The sequence below is a fragment of the Thermobia domestica genome, chromosome 15, assembly GCF_964235325.1.
Source record: "Thermobia domestica chromosome 15, izTheDome1.hap1.1, whole genome shotgun sequence".
Classification (NCBI taxonomy): Eukaryota; Metazoa; Arthropoda; class Insecta; order Zygentoma; family Lepismatidae; genus Thermobia; species Thermobia domestica.
Window position 1 is genome coordinate 91,611,381 of NC_137468.1, and position 20,571 is coordinate 91,631,951.

Sequence of the window (20,571 nt, forward strand, 5' to 3'; positions counted from 1 at the left end):
TGATGAAGACAGATAGTGTCTGATGAAGCCGAAGTGTTAGTTGGCGAAGCTGTCACACGTATGTAGTTTTTAAAAATGTGAATATACTGTTTTGCTCAGGAAATAGTTTGTTTTTTAACTGAAATATAAGGGATGAAGAGAATAATCCGAGAATGATAACGGGCTCGTTCGAAGCCATTATCTTATCGCCTTAAACTCCACCATAGTTTCTAAATAATAATCGCTTCTACCTGTGAAGGACAAGTATATTGCCTCAGAATTTCTCACTAATTTAGATCAATTATTCATTTTGTCTGTTAAAGATTATTCATAATCTAATTCACTGATAGGATGGTTTGATCACGAAAGGGAGTGTGAACTTCCAGCTGAAGATGAAGTCTTACTTCCAGAAGGCAGATCAAAGTGGCAGAGTCTGAAACTGAAGATTAGGGAGCTATGTACGATTTCAGAACGAAACCGCTTAACTAGAGGATTGTTTAGAAGTCACGCAGAGATCTTATTTGAAAGAAAAAGGCATCTTCAATCTTTTCCATATATAATACATCCGCACAGTTTATTCAGGTAAAAATATCATATTAAGTTATTTCATAAGATGCACCACATTACTAGCTTGGTGTAATATGAAGAAGTGTTTTGTGTTTTAAATATTGGATATATTCATTAATTCGTGCTGTTCATTTTCAGGATTTTTTTCCAAAAGTCAATGATGATGACATGCTGTGGAATATATCAACTTGTAGCTATGTTATTGGTAATGTGTTGCAATATTTGTAGTTTTGCTACAGTTCACAGGTGTTGTTTTTCAAAGTCTAAAATATAGAGTATCAAGTTGAAAAGAAGGTTATCTCCGATATGTTCTCCTGTATGAGTTCAACAAAGTTTCTAGTGCCGCAGAGATTTCCAGACTAATCTGTGCAGTGTATGGAGGGAACGCGATTGCTGAGAGTAGCACCGAGAAATGGTTTGACAGGTTCCGAAGTGGAAAAGGCCTATCCGGTTTGTCATAAGGACCAGACTGTGTCACGTTATCAGGTCAAAACTCAAGTTGCGTGCTAAATCAAAATTGGAGGTTCCAAATCTAGATGTGAGATATTTCAAGCACGTAACCTTCAAGTGGAGCGACCTTGGAAATTCGAAGAAGATGCACATACTTTATTATTGATTTTACTCAAACAACTCGATTTTTTCACAATGTTTCATTCATATTTACCTTGTGTGTTATACATCGTTTTTAAGCTCTTCATTATGTGTTTCTAATAACCTTTCAATTAGACATATCCTTATTATAGTTTTTGAGATATGTGAACCAGTTCATTTTTGTTCATTGATTTTCCATTGACTTCAACGTTAATGTTTCATGTTTTGAGAATATGTTTCATCCATTTTAGGACAATTTCTTTTTAAAATGTAGAATCAGGATAGTCTGTTCTATATTTAAGCTGGATTTCAGCAAATCTCCCTCTTTTGGTTCTTGAGATAAATGGAGAAATTATTTGTTTTTCATTGATTTTTGATTGACATTAATGTTAATGTTTCGTGCGTTTTTTTTCACAATGTTTCATACATTTTAGAACAAATTCCTTTTCGAATGTAGAATCCACATAGTCTATTCTATACTTGAGCTGAATTTCAGCCATCTCCCTCTTTTGGTTTTTGTGATAAGTGTTGGAATTATTTGTTTTTCATTGGTTTTTCGTTGACATTAATGTTAATGTTTCGTGCGTTTTTTGACTATGTTCCATCAATTGTAGGACAATTTCTTTTTTGAATGTAAAATCTACATAGCCTGTTCTATACTTGAGCTGAAGTTCAGCCATCTCCCTCTTTTGGTTTTTGTGATAAGTGTTGGAATTATTTGTTTTTCATTGGTTTTTCGTTGACATTAATGTTAATGTTTCGTGTGTTTTTTGACTATGTTCCATCAATTGTAGGACAATTTCTTTTTTGAATGTAAAATCTACATAGCCTGTTCTATACTTGAGCTGAAGTTCAGCCATCTCCCTCTTGTGGTTTTTGAGATAAGTGGGAAAAAAAAGTTTTTCATTGATTTCCCAATTTTCCATTAATATTAATGTTAATGATTTGTTTGTGTTTTTTTTTGACTATGTTCCATCCATTTTAGGTCAATTTGCTTTTGGGATATAGAATCTACATAATCTCTTCTATATTTGAGCTGAATTTCAGTCCTCTACCTCTTTAGCTTTTTGAGATAAGTGGAGGAATTAGTGGTTTTTCACTGATTTTCTATTGACAATAATGTTAATATTAAGTGCGTCTTTTGACTATGTTCCACAAATTTTAGAACAATTTACTTTTGGACTATAGAATTTACGTAATCTCTTCTACACTATTCAGCTTAATTTCAGCCATCTCCACCAAAGTCTATTCACATCATTGCAACCGAATAGGCCCTTTTAACCTTAGCGGTGCCCCAGGTTTGGTCGCCGATCCTACTGTGATAAGGCTGTTTCAACCGACTTGAATGACTTGGTAAACTAGATCCACGTCAAAGCACGCGGGAATTGGGTACGGAGATGGGCAGTAGACAGGCAACTAGTACGTGACACTTTTAAAGGAAGAGATTCAAAAGCTAAGTTCGTGGATGCCTCATTCACTCAGTGCAGACAATAGGAATCAGCGTTTTGCCATATGTGGTTCTTTGCTTATCTACTATTGTGAAACCTGTCGCCAATTTCAGCTCATTCTCTCACATATTGTATCGAAGACGAGAAATTGTGCCTGTAAGTGAAACTTAAGCAGAGGAATGGTGGGTCAGCCCAAACAAAAAGGCAACTCCACATCGCAAACAGAATTTGTATCCCAAAAAGACATGTTGTGTATCTGCTGGGACATGAAAGAAATTATTGAACTTCTACCCCATAATCGTACTATTATTGTTGTTGTGTGCTGTGATCAACTCCAACGTGTTCATGCAGCACTTCAAGAAAAATTGCGAATAAACAATATGTTATCATTATCCAATGGACAACGCTAGTCCTTATGTAGCATAGATGGCAACCATTGCCATTCAACAGCTACAATGGTAAGTTTTTTCTCATCCAGCGTGTTCCCCATATGTGGCTTACAATCTTTTCCGATCCTTGTTGAATGCAAACCGTAGCACATTCTTCGAAAAATAGGAGCATCTGCAAAATTTCGTTGATGACTTCTATGTATCCAAACCACTGATTTTTCTCCGAAAGGCATCCAACAACTATTTGAACGTTGGGAGCAGATTGTGAACAATAGAGGGAAACACATCGGCAACTACAACTGAAATGAACACGTGATCATTGTCATTGAAGCTTGGCGCAGAAGCACAGCGTTGCATTGTCTGATGAATCCCGATACCTTCTTCATCATGACGATGGAATGGTGCAAATCCGTCGTGTTCCAAGGGAACAGCTCATTGACACTTGTACTGCGGGACGGAGACAACCTGACGGCGGCTTAATTATGCTCTAGGGAACATTCACGTGACCATCCATGTGTCTTATGGAGCTCGAGCAAGGCACCATGACGGCCGAGGCGTATCGCACACTGCTTGAAGACTGCGTATCCCCCTTCATGACGACCATGTTTCCCAACGGTAGTAGTATTTTTCAACAAGATAATGCACCATGTCAAAAGGCCAGGAGTGTGATGGAGTGGTTCGACGAAGCGAGGAGGGCGAGTTCCAAGTAATGTGCTGGCCGCCAACTCGCCGGATCCGAACCCAATGGAACAAATCTGGGATGTGATTGAACGTGACGTCAGAGCACATCGCCCCCTTCCCGGAGTTTACGGGAATTAGGTGACTTATGTGTGCACATGTTGTGCCAACTCTCTCCATCGACCTACCAACGATCATTGCGTCCATACCAAGACACGTCGCCGTTATTATCCGTGCCAAATGTGGACGTACTGACAATTAGATAGAGAGTCATAATGTTCTGGCTGATGTGTGCGTATATTTTAACTCGTATATTTTGTTTCGACTCGAATTTCGAGACGTCTCGACTCGAAATTCGAGTCGAGTCGAGAAAAACATATTTTCCAGTGGAGACATTGTCTCGAGTCGAGCCAAGACAAGCTTAAATCTCGACTCAACTCGACTCGTGAGCATCCGTAAATAAGGGCGCACAACCATGACGTACTAGAGGGTGCGTTTAGAAACCGAAAGAAATTGACATTCATTTACCCACAAGACCGGATTCACTGGAGCCGAAAATCGAAAAACAGCTTCGTACAGGATTAGATCTTTTAAAGATCTATTGATGTATTACGTTTGGTGGCTCAAAGTTACTCTTTTCTATGCAAAAAGTTAACGACAGACATACATCCAAACATTATTATATTATTGTTAAAAATTGATATGTTGGTCGCATAATATACATAAAAGACAAGAATAGTGTTGTAAAATTTCCGGAAATTTTGAACCTGCTGGTAAAAAACCGTTTTTCCCGTTTTTTCCGGAAAAATTGGAAATATTGGGAAAATAACAAAAATCTTTGTATTAGGTTAGTTCTACTAGTAATGGAACAGTTTTTTTTTTCAAACGCGTGAAAAATGTAAGTTGAGAAATATCAATATTATGATTTTTTTTTTAAAAAAAAAGAAGCATTCGAAAATAAAACTGTTGTAATTATTCTTGAAAATTAATAGTCTACGCTCATTTTCTTTGTGTGTCTTTTCATCGTTTACTTCTGGTTGTGCATTAATTACAGAACGTTTACTATTGCATACACATCTAGTATTATGAAGCGTTTACATTGGAACAAATAGGGCTCTAGTATGAAACGGAGTTCTTAATGTGCTCTTTGATCTGGTGAAATTTTGTTAATTTTAACCAAATTACTTCTTAAAAGAAAGAGCAGTAGGCAAATTTCACTAACACTCATGCACTGAAAAAATTTTAGGAGTAACTTAGGATAAAATGTGTGTATCTTCGTGGCCGAGTGAGTACAGTATAAAGTGTCGGACTGACGATCGAAACACATCGTGGGTTTGAGTTCAAGTGAAAAGCGCGGCCACTCACTTTAAAGTATCCAGAACATGTGTGTTGGTGTTCCTGTAGGTAAGGCGAAAAAGCTGGTATTGGGGTGATTAAAAGCCTTAGGTGCTTAGGAAACTGCCATATGATCGATTGATCAGTTAACTTTAAAAAACAAAAATATGGATGAGGCGTATACTTTCTTTGCTCGTTCTGTTTCTGGTGGAGATACCCATACAAATCGAAGTGGTGGTTCGGATCCCACTGAAACATTGAGTTCTGTCACGCATAATATCTCCTGAAGATGGGCATTAAATATCAATCAACTAATTAATAATTGTGCCAGAATGTCCCCATGAGTTTAGAATTATTCTGCCATGATGTCCAATTTTTGATATTACGTATTACAGTAAATACTACATGTAGATCTTGGTGTTTTCTCTCTCTGAGAAAATTTGTTCGAAACCACCGAGAAAACTGAAGAAAATAATTCTCTTAAGCTAAAAATATCATAAAATCGACATAAACTTCATTAAAATATATTTCTATAAGCTGCAAGTTAAACTTATATTGCTGTTAGGATGAAATAAAGTTGTTCAATGTATTGTAAAACACTCTGCATGTGTATACAAAATTATAACTGGTAAGTAAGCAATCACCTGTATCTACTTTTGGTGTCAGAATCAAAACCAGTTTCTACTAGTTAAAGATATTGTATGACAGTTGTTTGTGCACTCTTAATATGTTTATCTCTTCTCAGACAGATTGCAGCTTATCCTTTTTATAGAAACTATAATATTTCTTGGATATGTTCCAACTATAGAAAATGTGTGCTAGACATAATCTTCACAATCTGATCTTGATGTAGACCCATGGAAGCTTTATTGATAAAATATTTTGTCTATAAACTAAAAGCACGTTTCGAACAACTTGAATTTAACCTTCCACACACGAATTCAGCGACTTTTGTGGCCATAAAGAACATAAATTATAGTTTTAAAGTAGGTCAAACGCGGATATTGAAGGAATTTCCCTTTTGCCTGCAGAAGTATCTTAAAGTACGTGTTATTTGGGTGCCATTTGGGATTGTTACTCTTAATTCAATTCAACACGTTGAGTAGGAGGCATACACATATAGATTCGATCTTTGAAAACTTTTTTTTCTATCGGTTTTAGAAAGTTCCATACGAGGGGCTGCTGAAAAAGTTTGTAGCCCAACCCAAGGAATGCAAGGAATGATGAAATTTTACATATTGTACATATTCTCGCGGAACCATTAAGCTGACATGCGCTCTGCTGTTGTAACTAAATATACATTTTAGAAAAGAATCAGATAGCCCTTGCTTCAGCCGAACCATTTTTGGTTAGCTTCATGTGCGTTCATGTACAGTGGGCCACAGAAATTCCTGATGTACAAAGTCCGCGAGATAGGCAACCCAACTAACGCCTGCTCCAAGATTAATTACGCCTGGTAGTAGCTAGCACACCAGCATGAAGTTGTCCTGAACTGTTAACCCTTAAGAGATCCGGGGTTTTTGGGCTATTTTTTAGACTTTCAGTCAAGCAGCTACTGCATCGTCACTATTTATCCTAGAATCATGGTTCATACCTCATTCTCTTCAGAATGGAGCTGGCTTTCAAATGATACCACTTGCATGCTCATACCATATACCAAGAGCGGGAAAAATGATGTCAAAGGGAAAATTTCGGAGGGAATTTTTTTCTCGCACTTTGGGCCCCCCTGAAGCGACCCTGTGTGAACGTAGCCATCTAAAAAAAATCTGATAAATAGTACTTGGTATACTGAATGTGTGTGACAAGTTTCAAGTTTCTATCTTAAATACTAAGGGCGGGAGAAATTTTATCAGAAATTTCCACCATGCCCCAAATTACCGTAAAACATCATGATCTCAGGTAAAAAATTTCCTGATACATCCCTAATTACCCTAGGGTCACGTTTCGCCCATCATTCTCTTCAGAATGGAACTGCCTTTCAGACGGTATGACTCACGTGTCTCCATCATGTATCTAAGGCGGGAAAATGAGGAAAAACGGGATTTTTTTCGTCTAAATATCCTTTTTTCAAATTTTAGCCCCCCTGGACACCCCCTGTTTTAACGCAGAAATCTGAAAAAAATCTGGTAAATACTACTCGGTGGACTGAATGTTTCTGCACAATTTCAATCTTCTAGGTGCAAAAATAAGCCAGCACAAAAATAGTACCGAAAATGTCCAAAATTCCCCTATACAGAAGTATATTTTGATAAAAATTCCCTGACACTTCCCTAATTACCCTAGGGCCATGTGTCGCACATCATTCTCTTCAGAATAGAACTGCCTTTCAGGCGGTACCATTCACTTGTCTCCATCATGTATCTAAGACGGGAAAATGAGGAAAAACGGGATTTTTGGGTAAGAATATCCCTTTTTTCAACATTTTGACCCTCTGGATCCCCCCTGTTTTAACGCAGAAATGTGAAGAAAAATCTGGTAAATATTACTCGGTGGACTGCATGTTTGTGCAAAATTTCAATCTTCTACGTGCAAAAATAAGCCCACCAAAAATACTTTACATAAACCCCCCCAAAAAGTATTACACGGAAATATAAATTTTAGACTTATGACGTCATCACCTCCTATATCTCGACACGGGAAGGTGTGAAACCATCCGTAATGTCTTCTGCAATGCCTCTGGACTTGAAAAAAAAACGGACGAAAAAGCTCAAATAGGAGTTATAACGCAATGTACCATGAAACACGCCGCATGATACAAATTGTATATACCATGAGATCCCCAAAGGGTTAAAAGCACAAATCGTAAAGAATGCTTTTGTGAAGAAGTGGAGCGAAACACTGGCTGACGAAATGATAAAAAGGAGTCTTTGGATACTTGTACTCACAATAATTCTTCTTTGTATGATACACACGTAAAATTATACACAGCCACTTGAAGAAATATACGGACACCAAAGGCGCCGATGAGTAGATAACAGTCGAGGGACTTAGTTAATCTTATATAATTAACTCAAATGAGGGATTATATAAGCAAGTTTACTTAGTTCAAATAACTATACATAACCGCGTATGAAATAATATACGAATAGATTATGCGGTATATATGGTAGGTTATTTTTTAAACTAACTCAAAGCTTTGCGCTCAGTTTTGAAACTGTTAACAGTGGTCCTAACTGCAAATAAGGATGGAAGAACCCAACCCCCGATGAAAATTTTGGGGGTCTAACAGGGCCTGAGCTCCTAGGTTCCGGTGCCACTGATTGATACGTAATAATACTTCGAAAGAAGAAATTGTCCGATTTCATTATTCGTTAAATGAGTTTTGAAAAATGCCAAATATTGGTGTGCAGTAATTTATTTGTAAATATTAAAGTGCAAAATTCAATAACACTCAAACGAGTTGGAGAACTTATCCGTATTAACATATTTCCCATTAGGGTGCAAATATAACTAAGGGTTCCTGGTTTGTATATTTTTTGGGGAAAATTTACACATTGAGATTCAAAGAGAAAGAGGGAGAATATAGTGGCAATAAACCACAATTTAAAAATGCAAGAGATTAAGGGATAATATCAAATATAGAACCATTGACAGAATTAACTTTGCAACTCGTTTTCTCCATCCATTTTTCTTCCTTTATTCTCAGGATTACATCATCACTGAATTTCTCCACTGGAGATTATCTTTCATTTAGCAGCATCCAACTGCAACTCAGCCTTGTAAATGAGACATAGTAAAAAGTGCAAACGTCTAGAAGCAGAATCGAACTCGAGTCGCTAGATTAGGAAAGCACAACTCTAACCACTCATCCACAGCGTTACTTATTCTAGCTTATCTAAATAAAGAGCCTTTTCATTTCGTTCAAAATAGTTGCTTGATAATAGTCAAATTGCTTGGCAAACAGGAGTATGTAATGGACATTTCCGTTTTAACCAAAGGTTGTAATTTAAAGACACCATCGTGTAGAACTGGTTTTCAATATACCACATACCAAAAATATCAGAAAAATATTTCTTCGTTACGGAGATATAATGTTTCAAACAATGGAAGAATGAGCTGCTTACGTCGGGGCAACACAGAAAAGGGTTTTGGTGTGACGTCACAGGTCCAAAGGCGCGCTGTGAGTGGCATTGGAAGCTTCAGGGATTTTTTTTCATATTGCAGTTTCTCACTGCAAACTACTAATAAATTTAGTAGAATAGTGAAAAGAAAAATGGCAAAATAAGTAATACACTTACTGTATATAAACGTAAATTGTTAATAAGACGTATTTCCTAGCTTGAAATACATTAATGGTAATTTGTAATGTTCTAGATATTTTAGATATTTATACACTTAAGGAGGATTACTTTACTATTGTATTACCCCAAAAACATTAGAGCCTAAGCACTATATTAGTTCATGCGCAGATTGAGAATGTCTAGGCCATCATATAGCTTTCTTTTATTTTGAAGATTTGTCGTTAATTTCCATGCTATTATGCTACGGCTACAAATAAGCACTTTATGCACCGAAAGCTCTTAATCCCTTGATAAATATTCATATTCTATTACATCCTTTCATTCTTCTACTATTTACTCTGCATATTAGCAATCAGTCACCCCACACCATTGCTACAACTATTCTTATCTTAATGCTACAAGAATCGTATTATATAGCGCTTTACTTTCATATATTTCTACAAGAGAAATGCTTTTGTGGTCACCGTGGTGGTTTGAAGCTGAAGGAAGCTGTAGCGAATAGATGCAGACAGATGGTTAGGCTGCCGAAAGACCATCATAAACAAGATAAGTGCTAGAGAATTTTTCTTCTGACCTAGGCACCGGTTCTCACACTTAAGCACCATTATAATACAATTTCATACATGGGCCTTCATAATTTTATTTTGATTTAACTTATTTATGAGTCAGTCTCCTATTTCCAATCGGCTTGACTAACTGGGGTCCAGGATTTTTCGAGCCTGAACAAGAGGAATATTGACAGAAATTCATTATGTGTTACGTATGTTGTTACTTTACAACTTCAGCTTTTTCTTTTCAATAACCTCACACGAAATAGTGTTCTATATTCTTCTTCCCTTCACACGAAATTTTTTTATATTCTTCTTCCCTTCAGATAGGCCAGTATCCCCGGGAGGCTGGCCTCCCGAAATTTTTAGTGCCACCTAAACTTTTCAAAGTAGGCTTGCAAATAAACCATAATATGGTGATGAACTATAATATGGTTGAATTAAACCCCCTAACTTCTACAGGCCCCTCTTCATTTTTGGGGTGGATACAAGCCTACCCTCAGCTCTGAGATGATTAATGTTTGATATATGGCAGTACATTTGCAAAATGTTATATCGTGAAAGTATTGTGTTTTGTGTTCTGAGGTCCACAAGTAAAAAAAGAAAAACATACATAAAAGCAAACGTTAGAAGCATCCATTTCTAAAGAAAACGACAATAAGCGCGAATATATTATGTTGAAATAATATTGCTAATGTGTAAAGTAGTTCGATAATAGCACTGGCAAATTATAAGAATGCTCATTAACATAATTATCATCGTAAGTTTGTGCGTCCTTGTGTTGAACTCAATAGAGAATTTAGATTACTTTTAATTAGAGATTTTTTTTCATGTATTAATTTCCTTGGGCTTCCCCTTGAGCGCATAACTATCGAATCCAGGATGAACTTGCATATAAGAAATTAGCACTCCATTTTCAAATAAATAGGCTTTTATATTGTTGATTTTTTCCTTAAGAATGAATGAATTCGCTTCGTAAAGTCGGTCGGTGACCGAAACATGAGAGCGCCGATCTTAGGTGGGGCGCCCTCAAAATTCATGTAGGCCCCCTACTGTATTTGTGAATATACAATATTTGGCATAATTTGAGTGAAATTTGTCTTAAAATCTTCATATATATACCTTCTGCATCTGAATGGTTCCCCCAAATTTAGAGAGAAATCGGCGCCCTTGCATGAGAATATTAATTAGTTTCTTACTTCGGGCTGCAAACAATGTCAATAATATAGCAAATTAGTACAATTCAACTTTGTCCTAAGATATTCAAGTATATTCAAATAATTGGTAATAAATATATATATAAATAAATAGCTTGCCTTTTAAATAAACCTTAAATTCTGTTACTTTTTTATTATTTGTGTTATTAACAACATCGTACACATTTGAAAAACATGCATCGTATCTTTCGCTAAGCCGTTTCCCTAGTGAGTGGTGCAGACCTTTTCCACTATACCGACCGGTGGCATATTTGCGGACCCCAAACATTTCAGACATCCTCTGATCTGATTGGCCGATACATATACGACATCACAAGTCATCACCTACATATAGCACAAAATAAAGGCTAGATGCTGCTGGTCCTCGTAACCGAGGTTGCTAGCGCAACATCCTAGTAAAGAAAGTAGTTTTTGGCGTGGGTTCAAATCCTGTTTAAATAAAGTTTTCTTTATTATTTCTAAAAAAATTTATAACACTTCTTTCGTTAAAATAAGATTAAAAATAATATTCAAAGAGTGATTTAACGATTATTTTTTAAAATTTTCATTAAATTTCTTTCATTAAAATAAGTTTGCCCTTTTACTATACAGATCCATAGCAAAAGTAGTAGTAGTAGTAGCAATAATAATAGTAGCGGTATTATTATTATTATTATTATTATTATTATTATTATTATTATTATTAGTAGTAGTAGTAGTAGTAGTAGTAGTAGTAGTAGTGGTAGTAGTAGTAACGGGTTAGAAGCCCCGTAGGGGTTGGTTGGGTTCTGTTCTCGACATCAAATTGGCAAGAATACTGAAACGTTTGGGATCGGCAAAATTGCCGACCGGTGACGTACAAACATGGTGGTCTTTGTTTTAAGCGCATGAGTAGCAGACCAGAATTCAATCGCAAATTTCGACTAGTTAGAATCGTCGCATGAGCGAAAGGAAGTGTTCCCCGTAATCAGCTAGATCTGAAGTTGTTTTTAGAGCAATAAAACAAAGCAGTTGAGGACTCAGAGGGTATTCACTAAATTATAAACATTACAGATTTTTCAAAAACAAAATACAGAACTCCTTTATTTTGAATCAAATACGGCGCGTCTATTATACTCATACCAAACTTTATATAAGTAAGTCCCCACGTCGAGCGGGTTTGCATATCCAGATTCATAAGTATGAAAACATTTATGATCACTGGGTTTGCATATCCAGACACACAACTATGAAAACATTTATGATCACTCCAACCCCAACCATTTCACAGATTCAACCTGTTGTATATAAGTTATTAGGATGTAAAGTCGAATGTAATTTATACGAAAAAGACTTTTATACATTGCAAGACCTGTGACGTCCAAATATCTACCACAAACTCAAAGTCGTACCGACATAAACAAAAACGAGTGTGTGACAGAAAACCACTTTATACAAAAGTCCAAAGAGACACTATGAAGGCATGTGAAATGGTCGAGCGGTTAAAAAAAAGCGGTTTGAATGAATAATCTGTCAATCAGAAGTTTATGTGTTCAAACCCTGTAAGTAGAATACGTCTTTTTTTAAGTGTGTTCCTATTTTAATCAGACACGTATTTCTGTTTATGCGGAAGAACATTGTAAGGGTTAAATGCGCCTACAAAATACTATACGCTATACTGTTTGTGCTTGCTGTTGATGCACCAAATTTGAAGAAATCGGATGAGGACACATGTTGAACACGAAATATAATATCAACACACAATTTAATTCACTTCGGTTCACTTCTTCTTGCCTTTCGGACGTCAACTTTCAAAATTTTGGGTGGGAGCTTTTGCCCCCTAAAACCGTTTTTCCACAGAAAATAAAAAAACACGTATTCGTTTAAGTGTAGTATCTACCTGCTGAATTTTATCAAAATCGGAGTGTTACACTTGGTAAGTATTACATGTTAGACATGTAGAGTTTAAACCAGGCCGCAGTGGCTCAATGGTAAAGCCTTCACTTCTGGTGCATTCGATCTCAGCTCGCGCCGAGTGAACTTTGTGACTGACAAACACCGTGTGCATGGGTTTTCTCGGGGTTCTCCCAGTTTTCCATTCTACCCTTTCATTTATTTCTCATCATCACCGTCTCTTTTAGTCTAGCTGACATATCCGTGGGACGTAAAACTCAAAGATTTCGTTTCATTGTAGAGTTTAACACCCCTTTCAATGGCGAGGCTATATGAGACAAAACCTACTGATTAACGTGGAATCCGAACCACGTGAGCCACATGGAAGACCAACTGAGTATAACAAGTAGTGACTATTTTCATGAATACATTTATCATATAGAAATATCTTCAAGTATGATACTAAGATATTATTATTATTATTATACGTATTACTTGAGATGGAAGCTATAGTTGCAGTATTGTAGAAGGAATATTGCCTAACTGACAATGCTTGTGAGAATTGTTAGGTTTCTACAGGGGTAAATCTACTCATCCCACCCTGGGAAAGCAGTAATTACGTAAATTCCTCTTTCACTCTACAAATAAAGCACTGATTAGCATATAGCACTGGAAAAGGATTAAATTTTAAACAGGAGAGTAAAACTTTACATATTGTTTTTTCTCTAAAACAGATGATTGTTTAGATTTAGTGGATGAACGTGAAAAAAGTAATGGAACGAATTAATTTCTTTATACGACAAATAGCTGTTGTTTCTAAAGAGAGCAGAAACATAGCAAGTAAACATAAATCGAAACCTCTGCTGAGCTAATATTCACAGAATAGTGTGTTAACATTTTGAGTTTGTCTTATGCCTAGAGGCATTTACAAGGTCAATACAATATTGTCTGTTAACGTGTACACATTGCCGGAAGGAAAGTGGAACAGAATACTAAACACAGTTGTGCAGTGCTCACTTTAAGTCAAACAATATATATCGAAATAAGGAGTGGATTCTGGCTGTTAGCAAATAAAAAATACTTTTTATGAGCTGTTGGAGCAACCAACTGCACATACTGATAGAAATAGAAGCTACTGCTAAAAATAGAAGAGATTTAAAATGCTTCAGCAAAGTAAAAATATGCTTCGTAGCAATTGAATCCCGACTATGAACAATTATGACCGCAGCGAGATTCGTACATGGAGTCCATGACTTCGTTGGTAGTCCATAACTTCACCGTCTGAGCAGCGACTATTTGCTTGCTTTTGCTGGTATATCAATGCATTTCGGGCACAACTTTGGAACATGAACATTGAAGTGAAATAATTAGAATGATGGGATTGAAAGTTTGAACTGTCCACTATTGCAACCCTAATTGGGCATTACAACATTACGCAAACTATTTTACATACAACCCTTATTATACATTTCATTTTCATAAACTTTCTCTTATGATAACAATACCGATTTCCTAATTAAATTCAATGTCTGGATAATTGTTTAGTTAAGTTGAATTTGAGTTTAGTGTCCTTTTCAGCAGCGAGACTATATGAGACGGGACCTACTGATTAACATGCAATCCGAACCACATGAGCTCCAGCCGAAATCGAACCAGGGCCTCCCACACCAAAGGTATAGATAATTGTGTCTTATATAGCAGATAATTTCGACTTTGTGGTGGACAAACACCGTGCTCGTGGGTTTTCTCGGGGTTCTCCCGTTTCCTCCCACTTTCTTCATTCCCCATTTCATTTACTTATCATCACCGTCTCCTTTAGACTAACCCGCATAACTGTGGGACGTAAAACCAAAGATTTCATTTCATGTTTCTTCCTATAAAGTATAAAATAATTAAATATTTGATGTAAATAAATGAGAAACCTAAGATATTGCACATTACTGATATTACGATTTAATCCAATTTTAAGCATTATACATCTATATGATTGTTCCAGTTGCTTCATAAAGATGCAGATTATGAATTATACTAATTTTTTCAATGAAATGAAATTATATCTTTAAGTTAGAAGTCCCATGTATATGTTAGCTAGGTAAAGGAAACGGTGATGATGAGGAATGAATGAAAATTGTGGAACGAAGAAAGTCGGAAGAAACAGGGGAACCCTGATAAAACCCACGCATTCACGGTGTTTCTCCACCACAAATCTCACTTTGTGCAAGCTGGGATCGAACCAAGGACCCCATGCACCAGAGGTGAACGCTCTACCACTAAGCCACCGCGACGCTATGAAAAATATAGCCATATTTATTCTGCTCCCCACTCTCTCTCTCTCTCTCTCTCTCTCTCTATATATATATATATATATATATATATATATATATTTCATTTTTGGACGTATAGTTTCAAGTTGATATTTAACTCAGAACTATGTTCTTAATGAGTTGACTTGATCTGGAGTTTAACATCCCTTTCAACAGTAAGACTATATGAGACATGGACGTATTGATTAACGTAAAAACCGAACCACGTGAACTCGCGCCGGGTGGTGATGATGATCGTTTTGACGCAGCTTCCATTTATGCCACATATAAACTTCGGAAGACAGTGCCTCATATTTAGGAATGTTTTGATGTCAGCAATCATAGGCTAAAAGTGTGGACGTCTACTGCTATTTGAAAATATAACACTTTGTACCAGGTTGGCAACATTGTCAACCCAATAAGCTCAAATATTGTGTAGTGTGCCGCACGCGCCATCTCAATTGGCGCCAAAATTTTTGCCACACTCCACAATTACTCAAATACTTAACGACAATTATTTTACTAATTGCGTAGACAAGTTTATTTTTTTCTTAAATCTTAAAACAAGGAAAGGCAATAGAATAGGGAAATGTTAGTCATTCTCTTCACGCTCATTCGGTTCCTTCCAGCTGTCTTTATTTTTTTTTTCTTGGATGAAATATTCTGTCTGCTTCATCCCTCCCAGCCAGCTGGCTGTCTGCTCAAGAAGCAGTTAAACTATAACCTTTCTCGTCTGAAAAGATAATATTTCCTCCTACAGGAAAGTAATAGATTCCTACTTTTAGTAATCACCATCTTAAATAAATAGGGACGACAGAATTAATCTGAATATCATTTAGTTAACTTAAAGGTTAAAAAGGTTATTTTGCTAGCCAGCAATATATTCAATAACTATGACACAGAGTCTCTTTTTCTCGCAATACACCCACAAGTGTTCGATTGTAAATTTGATTATTCACTCTGTTTTTGGACGTTATAGTAATATAAATTGCCACAGACCTAAGTTATTATTTTACAGCACACTTGCAAAGTTTGAACTTTTAAACCCTTGAAATTTTATTGGAAATATAATGTGTCTGTAGAGTCATGGTGTAATTAAATTTGTCTTAGTAAATTGTACTATCTGTAACCAAAAGTGACTCTTTGTACACATGAGGTCAAATGTCAACCTCCTCAGGTTATCAGGGTTTTTGTATCAAGAAATTTTCCCATGTAAAGGAAGCTTTTAGGATACGCCCTCCGACTGCTTGCGCAGCCGCAAATACTCAAATTCGTTTCATAAATAATTAGAAATCCAATCAGGTAAAACCCTGGCGTACCCCTGCATTCACACGTCCCTACCCTAGTGCCGTGTGAACATGATAAGGGCAAAACAAAAAGTGAGTACATCTCTCTTTTTGGGATTTCATTGGGGGATTATCATCGGGGCATAACTACATAGTTTTTCGAAGAGGCGCGGGCCTACGCCCGTTGCCCCCTTCGGGGGGGGAATTCCGATAATCTTTCGAAGAGGAACAAGCTCCCGCTTGTTGCCCCCTTCGGGGAAAGTTCTATCAAACTCCAAGACATGGACTTATCGTCCGCAGTCTAACTTGGAACTACCCCGGAACGTTGACACTCTTGTTCTAGCCCGTTCTTCGGTCGGGAGAAACTTTGTTACACCCCACACCGACTTGTGCTATTGTGTCGGCAGTGACTGTTAAATTCCATCATACGGCGTAAGGACGGTATTCCTTTCACCACGGTCAATTCATAAAGATTCATCATTGGAGACGAGCAGTGTGTGTTATCACTAATTCAATCCTAAGTGCACAACTGGACAGTACCTCTGTTCTCACTGTGAGTATACAGCCAATCTACAAACTTAGGTACTTCTACTCAGATTCTGCTTACCTAATCTGAGCACTGGCTCTACACGGTTCTCCTCAAGAGCTCTCATTAACCTTAACTCTTGTGTACCTAAATGCTTCCTAAAACAATATTAGTTAACCTGTGATAACGCTGATTTACGTATCTATAGAAGACCTCATGTAGGAAGTCACACCTGTGTTGTATCAATTCCACGGACTTACTCGAGCCAGCTAATAAAATTCTTTCTAACTCGAACTTGCGTTGTTTACGTCATTCAAAAACATTCTAAATACTTCCTTTTGGTGAACGTTTCATAATCTATCTTAAGATCTATATTAACGCATCGTATCGACGTGCCCAATGTTGTAGTCTACTGGAGACAGCAGATGACCTTTGGAATGAAATCCTGTTGGACGTCGTTCTAACCTGGGAACTGCATTTTCCATTCGACTCACCTCTATTCCATCATCCATCCAGGAGAAGACCAGCTTGTGCGAAGTCCCAAATTTCCGAAGACTTCTAATCCCGTACGAAGCTCAGTGACGACATCGTCTTACATGAAGTCCTGACCATCGTCCGTCTATCCTGCTCTTGTATTTCAGCCGCTCGAAGTACAAGTGAGTCAGTTTATCGTAATAGTGTTTTTAGTGCTTTTAAGTGATTGTGCTACCTGGTGCGTACAAAACGGCTACAGCAACGTCGAAGTAACCCCGGAGTCTTCCCATCTCGACTTGGAGTGCCTGGAGGTAGGACCACGGACCTCAGGTGGGTTACCACTGTTTATTTAATATTTTCATGTTCCTGTCATTTGCATTATCTTTTACCATCAAGTCGCTTAACTGTAAAGGGGATCACCTCCCAAGTAGTTTCAAAATTACTTTGAAACCTTTTGTTGCTTTAATATCGTTTGTATGAATTGTTAACTACTTTTGATTTCCAAGATCTCTTTGAATTCGAGCAGTAATCTCGTGTTTGATTATAACAATATAAATGTGTTTTGATATGCTAATTTGTTAAGTATTCTGAACTGGCTGATAGCAGTTTTATTCCAACTCGCTGACGCCTACTCACTAATATCCTAATACTTGTAATAATTCGTTCTTTTGCGTACTGACCACCCTCGTCCTTATTCTGACGAAAACCGCCTTGCTTTTGTTATTTCTATTGTTACGAGTCCCTAAAGCTGTCCCCTCGACGAGTGGTCATTCGATAGCCTATTTGCTTGAGATGGACATCTGCGCCTTTGCGCCCTGACTTGGTTGTTATTGAAATTGTATGTTATTTAACCATCTACCATCCGAGCTGCATAGCTCCTCTTTAACACGGACTAATTTAAAGTCCCTATATAAACAGCCTTTTTCAAGGCTACCTCTTGCTATTATTCATTATTATTGTGCTAATAACAACCTCCTTCACCAAGACCTACTTTGGTGACAGATTGGTGGAATGTGCTCGCGCGACATAATTGTTGACAGCTTGTGACATGCGATACCCAGCGTCACGCACATAATTTGATGACTGAATCGTTGGAATATGTACCCGCTGACATAATTTGGTGGCTACATTGAGATTCAAACCCTGGCCCACATAAATGGTGGCCCTGATGTGAATTATTCTTGTTGTGATATAATTATCCTCTGGCGGTATACTTGTAAATACTTGTTGTTCTTGGCTATCGTTCTCTGTCGGTGTCTTCACACCCTGTCAGTACGCCCATAAATTAGTTAAGCGCTCGTGTATATAAAACCAATATTTTGAAATCTACCAGAACTTACTTGGAAGCGTGAACAAACTATTCGTTGTTCTTTGAATGCAAATGATAGAAGCGGTGTTTTTACAATTTGCTAACACTGAAAATCCTATCAGTCGACCACGAAGGTCCAGTGCCCCTTGAGACCGTTCGTGGGCATGACAATTGATTAGTTTCATTCTCTATGTTAGTATAAAAGTATTTGCACAGGCATACTTGATTGTATTATTCCACTTGATTCCACTTGATTGTATTATTCCCGTAATACTGTACATTTCCATTTACTTTCCCATAGTGAGCCAATGTAGGGACTCGACATGCTCCATATTCCTGTGTTTGGCAATCAATTTGACTATAAACAAGCTACCGTTTTGAGCGAACAGAAAACACTCTTTATTTAGGCGAGCCAAAGTAATGCTTTAGGTGAATGGTTAGCGTTGTGATTTGCCAATTTCCTGGCCCAGGTTGAATTCCCACCTGCTCCCCTTAGTCTTTTTAAAATGGTTTATTTACAAGGCTGAGCTCCAGTTGGATGCTACTAAACGAAGATAATCTCCAGTGGAGGAATTCATTGATGATGTAATCCTGAAAATAAAGAAAGAAAAATGAATGGAGAAAACGAATTACAGAGTTAATTCTGTTAATGGTTCTATATTTGATATTATCCCTTAATTTCGTGCATTTTTAAATTGTTGTTAATTGACACTATATTCTCCCCTTCTCTGCTTGTCTCAATGTGTAAATTTTCAAGAATATTATACAAATCAGGAACCTTCAGTTATATTTGCAACCTAAGGGTAAATACGCTTAGTACGGATAAGTTCTCCAACTCGTTTGAGTGTTATCGAATTTTTCATTTTTAATATTTACAAATATATTACTGCGTACCAATATTTAGCATTTTCAAAAGTCATTTAATGAATAATGAAATCGGACAAGTTCTTCTTTCGAAGTAGTATTTCGTATCAATCAATGGAGCCGGAACCAAGGAGCTCAGGCCCTGTTAGACACCCAAAATTTTAATTGGAGATTGGGCTCTTTCCCGAATGATTGAGCCATACTTTAATTGATTTCCAGGTAGGGCTATTGTTAATAGTTTCAAAACTCAGCGCAAGGCTTTGTGTTTACTTAAAATAATATCGTACTACATATAATCTATATTATTTGATACGCATATATGTATAGTCATTTGAAGTAATTTAACTTGTTTATAATCCCTCATTTGAGTTCATTATAAGATTATTGAGGTCCACTGACTGTTACCTACTCACCGGAGCCTCTGGTGTCCGTATATTTTTTTCTGGTATTGTGCTGTTTACTGTGAGTACAAGTATCCAAAGACTCCCTTTTGTCATTTCGTCAGCCAGCGTTTCTCCTCACTCCTGCACAAAAACACACTTTACGATTTGTTCTTTTAACAGTTGGGGGCAACTTCATGCTGCTGTTCTAGCTACTCTACCAGGCGTAATTAATCTTGGAGCAGGCGTTAGTTGGGTTGCCTATCTCGCGGACTTTGTACATCAAGAATTTCTGTGTCCCACTGTACATAAGCATTGTGTAAAATTCCAAACTGGTGTCAGGAACTGAAATATTTTTACGCTAACTTCATTGACTAAAAAGAATTAAAGCATAGTCTTTTGATACAATAAAAACATAATCTTTGTAAATGATAACAACAAAGTACAACATGTAGAATATAGATAAGATACATATTTAGTTGTACGTAATTACATATTTAAGCCTGTATATTTAGTTGATTGACCTGTAGAATGTATTTTCCGTCTTGACAGTCCGGGCACTGCCCGAAGGTCTGACAACCCTAG

At 37.0% G+C, this 20,571-nt stretch overlaps 1 protein-coding gene across 1 annotated transcript in view; it reads left to right on the forward strand.

Moving 5' to 3' along the window:
- Positions 1-20,571, forward strand: part of LOC145671147 (potassium/sodium hyperpolarization-activated cyclic nucleotide-gated channel 2-like) — a 169,344-nt gene that overhangs the window by 21,300 nt on the left and 127,473 nt on the right. Inside the window, exon 2 of the mRNA XM_081739968.1 lies at positions 330-561. Coding sequence (XP_081596094.1) covers positions 330-561 — 232 coding nt within the window. The remainder of the gene's footprint in view (positions 1-329; positions 562-20,571) is intronic.